Genomic DNA, 4,639 nt, shown 5'->3' with positions numbered 1-4,639 from the left:
CTAAAAAGAGAAATAATTAACCAATTTAAGATTAAACCGAATTGTTGACCAATTTATAAAATTGCTTCAAGTGGTAACACACGATGGGGCGACACGGTGGCTGACTGGTTAGCATGTACACCTCCCAGTGCAGAGGACGTGAGATTGAGTCCGGGCTTCGGCCTTCCTGGGTGGAGTTTGCATGTTCTCTCCGTGCTTGCGTGGGTTTTCTCCGGGTACTCCGGTTTCCTCCCACATTCCAAAGATATGCACGGCAGGTTATTTGAGCACTCCAAATTGTCCATAGGTGTGATTGTGAGTGTGGATGGTTGTTCGTCTCTGTGTGCCCTGCGATTGGCTGGCAACCAGTTCAGGGTGTACCCCGCCTACTGCCCGAAGCCAGCTGGGATAGGCTCCAGTGCCCCCCGCGACCCTTGTGAGGACTAAGCGGTTTCGAAAATGGATGGATGGATGGTAACAAACGATTGAATTCAGTTAATCTAAAGTGAGTATATTAAGTAGGGATGGGCGAGTACCGATACCAGGACACATTTCACGGTATCGATACTCACAACGGTTATCGATACTGGCATTGGCCCCGCTCTTGTGACCGTTTTTCGGTGAGGGACTAAAGGCTGAAATTGTTATTTTGCATTTATTGACCGCCCTAGGGGGCTCCAGTGAGAGAGCACATAGTCTTCAGTGGTACTCAACAATTTAATTAGCTCTGAACTGCAGACATTTTTTGTATATTATATAGTATATTGTCATTGACTACTGCACTGCTATGAGCAAATTAAAAACATGGATTTCAAAACAAGATATAATTAAACATCACACACCAAATAGCTTGAGTAATTCTTAATACTTCACTGTATTCCTTAAAAGGAAGTTGTACAACCAGATATTTATATTTATATATTTTATTTGTTTCATTTTATTTATCTATTTTTGGAAATTTGTTTTATTGTGTGCTCTATGAAAATTAAAAATATATAATTGCCATTAGCTCATTTGCTCCCAAAAATGTATGAATATGTTCCATTTTAAATGTTTTAAGTGTCCCAAAGAAAAAAATTCTAAGTTTTTTTAATGTTTTTTTTTATTTTTATGCTAGATCATACAGAAGGCTTTGATGCAGCCTCTGACCTGAACAGGTCGCTTAAAGCAATGGAAGTTATTACAAAAAACGGCCAGCAGTTGTCATCAGAGTATAAGAGATAACCATGGCAATGTTGCAAACAAGCTAATTTACCCACAGATTTGTAAATAATGATGAAACTTAGCTATATTCTAATGCTAATGCTGAAAAACAAAAACAGATAGAAATATGTTTTTTCTGATGAAAGAAGAGACTCTAATCTTTCTTTTGGTAGGTTCCATGTTTTTATAGCAATAGAACACAATTTTCTGTGGGCCTTTCAAAATCCAGTAAAACAGCCAAGAGCGAAGGGGGTTGCTTCAGTGAAAATGGCTGCGAGTGAATGAGTTAATTTCATTTGAGTATCGGTGTCGGTCTAAAAAAAGTGGTATCGAACATCCCTAATATTAAGTTTAATTAACTAATAATTGAACATATTATATTTACTTTGGATTAATTTAATTAATGTAATATATTCACTTTGGATTAACTTAATTTAAACGTGTGTTACCACTTTCTCTTTTTAGAGTGTAGCACAGGTGGCAATCCAGGTCCAGAAAGTGAAACCCTGCTACAGTTTGGCTTTAGCCGCAGATGCTAGCTAGCTAGCATCAATGGCTACAGCCAAGCTGTGGCAGGGTTCTTATTTTCTGGACCTGGATTTGCCACCTCTGGATTGTAGGCTGTTAACACTAATAATTCTGCATAAACACCCCTAGTGACTAATGAGCTAACTCCTCAAAGTCAGACAGTTGCTTCATCTGCTCCACTTGCATAGAATGTCTTCTCACAAGCTTCTTCTTGCACTTAAGCCCGCCTCTCTTTGGTGTGTTTGGTGCTACTGGTGCTAAGGATCGAATACCACTAGCCAAAGGCGAGGATGGCTTGCTACTGGCGCCAATGTCAGGAATGGGAGGGTTGGGGTTGACATTGAGTCGGGGCAGGTGGCCCGGCCTGGTGTGGGAGATGTGATCTAGGAGCAAGGTGCCGGAGCCTCTCCTCTCCAAGAGGCCCGGTGGATGCCGGCGTATGGTGCTGGGTGAGGACGTACTTGCGTTGCTGTCGAGGGACTCTCTGGAGCTGGTTAACATGGCCAGAGGGGAAGTGTTCAGTTTCGTTCGCTCCACTGGCACCTTTGGGGAGTCCAGAATGACTGAGTCAGAGTAGAGCTGCAAGTCTGAGTCGTAGTGGTCGTTCCCGTGTCGCCTCTTGTGCAAGTTATCTCTGAGACTGGGGTGCCCCACGCTAGCACTCTCCTGCTCGGCAGGCACGGTGCTGCGTCGTGCCAGGGGCTGGTGCAGACCCAGCGATCTTTCGTAGGCTGCTTTAGAGGTCGGGGGAACTGACATCGAGGTTGTCATTTTGCATCCTTGCTCGCCCACCAGTGGGAAAGTGCTTTCTTTGCCGTCCACGCTGTTTTGCCGAGACAAAGCGGCCCTTTTACTCAGAGTCAGGCCGTTCACACCCGCCACCATGTCCTCGTCCGAGCTGGCCTTCTTGCTTTCGTCATGGCTGTTCGCCCGTTCGACCAACACGGAGGGCGCTATCAGCCCCCACGGCTCTGACTGCAGACGCTTCAGCTGAGGTAAACGCGCTCGCTTGTGGCTCATGAAGCGCCGCATGGGTGACGTGGGCCCGTTGGCCAGTTTGTTGGCTGAGCAGGATGTTTTCAACTTAGTCTGGAAACTGAAGACAGTATTTTGTTGCTTTTGCTCAATCGTGGGAGATGCAGCGATGTCAATATCAGAAGGCGAGGTGCAGTATGCCGGGGAGGACTTCTCAACCAGCTCTGGAGACGGAGGAACATTTAGATACTGTTTGGTAGTTTTGGTGCCAGATGGCGACTTATCGGTGGTGATAATGATAACCTCTTTGCCTTTAGCCTTGCAAGCATCCAGGAGCAGCTTCAATGTTTGCTTTTCATCTGCATTGATGGCATAAACTAGAGCAGAAGCCCCGCACCTGTCCTCCAGGCTGGGATCAGCCCCGTTGTTCAGCAGATGGGCCACCACCTCGTGTCCCGCCTTGTGGATGCAAGCATGCATCAGGGCGCTCCGGCCTCCTTTGTCTTGTATGTTGGGGTCTGCCTGGCTGTCCAGCAAATATTTGACCAGCTTGGACTTGCTGACGCTCTGCTGATCACTGTGCGTCGATATGCAGGCCACCATTAGGGGCGTCTCGCCACGTTCATTGCTCTCATTGATGTACGCGCCGCCCTCCAGGAGGAGTCTGGTGAGCCTCAAGCGTCTGAGCCACACCGCTTTCAGGAGCGAGTTCCCGTCTGTGCGCAGCTCCAGAATGTCAGCCATCGCCCCAGCAAGCACAGCTTTTCTCTGTGTAGACTTTACAGCTTTGAAGGGAACAAAATCAAAAGTACAGTACACATTAAAAATGTGTTGTCATGCTGAGGAAACACCAGCAGGTGGCAGTTGGACTATCACAAAAATTTAATGATGAAAGACTGTTGACACAGATGATACAAAACATAAATCGAAGATGTTGTCAATAAGAGCCAGCAGTAGTGATTATGTGATTCTGTCACTGTAATAGTGAAAAATAACAATCAGCTAAAATCATCAAGTGAAATAAAAGCAGTAATGCTTCTATATTTATAGAAGCTGGCCACACAATCTACACACGCCATCCCATCAGGCATCTATTTATAGAGCTAATCTTGTTTTATTAGCCAATCAGTGGTTATTGCCTGGTAGAATATTAAGTACAGTATTTATTTAGATGCTGAGGCGGTGACACTGTTTGAAGACTGAATATAATCGTAGATTGGTCTTACCTGGTCAGAAGACAGGCTTCCCATGCATGCTCACAAGCAGCCTCTCTGTGTCATAGCAGGATGGGAAAAAACGAGCAATTCAAAATACAAACTTCACGCGGGATTGTCCCCCCCAACCCCTTTTGTGAGCCATCCACACCTCGCCTCGGTTACAGCCGGGGCGCCTACCCTTTGTTGTGATATGGTGGGACGCATATGAGCACACCTGAGCGCGGCTTTTGTGTATTCAGACGCCTGATTCCGACGAGGAGGATGCTTTGGATTCTTCTTGTGTACACTCAAGGAGAGTAACCTGGAGACGCTGCAGGTTATAAATAACTTACTTTCGTAGCCTGTTGAATGAAGCGTGTGCGCTCTTGACGTCAGAGCGTACCCAAAATACACGTGCGTCTGACAAGAACCTCTGCGCATGAGCCGCACATCCACTGCGCGCGCACGCACGCACACAAAGGCAGTGTTGACATGGAAATAAATGCTTAGTGCGTGCATTATATTGTAGATTCAAAAAGAGGGAGATCATTTTTAAATGAAATGAGTCGTCATGATGTAGTTTGTGCCTATAGGATAGGCTAAATGAGGGTATGACAAATAATCATATAGCGATATGTTATTCTTTTGAGTGTGTGTGCGCGCGCTGTGTATAGTAAGTCTTTCTTTAACAACTGTAAGAAGGCTCTTTCTTGTCATAAGTATAATGGAATAATCAAAACTTCGATCTGTAAAATACA

The 4,639-nt window shown here is 45.4% G+C and overlaps 1 protein-coding gene across 1 annotated transcript; it reads right to left on the bottom strand.

Annotated features, from left to right (window-relative positions):
• Positions 1-1,781: 1,781 nt before the first annotated feature.
• ankrd34c (ankyrin repeat domain 34C) lies at positions 1,782-4,412 on the bottom strand. The gene is made up of 2 exons (XM_077569274.1): positions 3,912-4,412; positions 1,782-3,470 (listed from the first exon to the last, which is right to left on the bottom strand). Exon 2 carries the CDS (start codon positions 3,427-3,429, stop codon positions 1,843-1,845), a length of 1,587 nt encoding a protein of 528 aa, XP_077425400.1. The 5' UTR covers positions 3,430-3,470; positions 3,912-4,412; the 3' UTR covers positions 1,782-1,842.
• Positions 4,413-4,639: the final 227 nt, after the last annotated feature.

The sequence above is a fragment of the Vanacampus margaritifer genome, chromosome 6 (genome assembly GCF_051991255.1).
Source record: "Vanacampus margaritifer isolate UIUO_Vmar chromosome 6, RoL_Vmar_1.0, whole genome shotgun sequence".
Classification (NCBI taxonomy): domain Eukaryota; kingdom Metazoa; phylum Chordata; class Actinopteri; order Syngnathiformes; family Syngnathidae; genus Vanacampus; species Vanacampus margaritifer.
The sequence above is the reverse complement of the archived record's forward strand: the minus strand, read 5'-3'. Positions and strand labels throughout refer to the sequence as shown.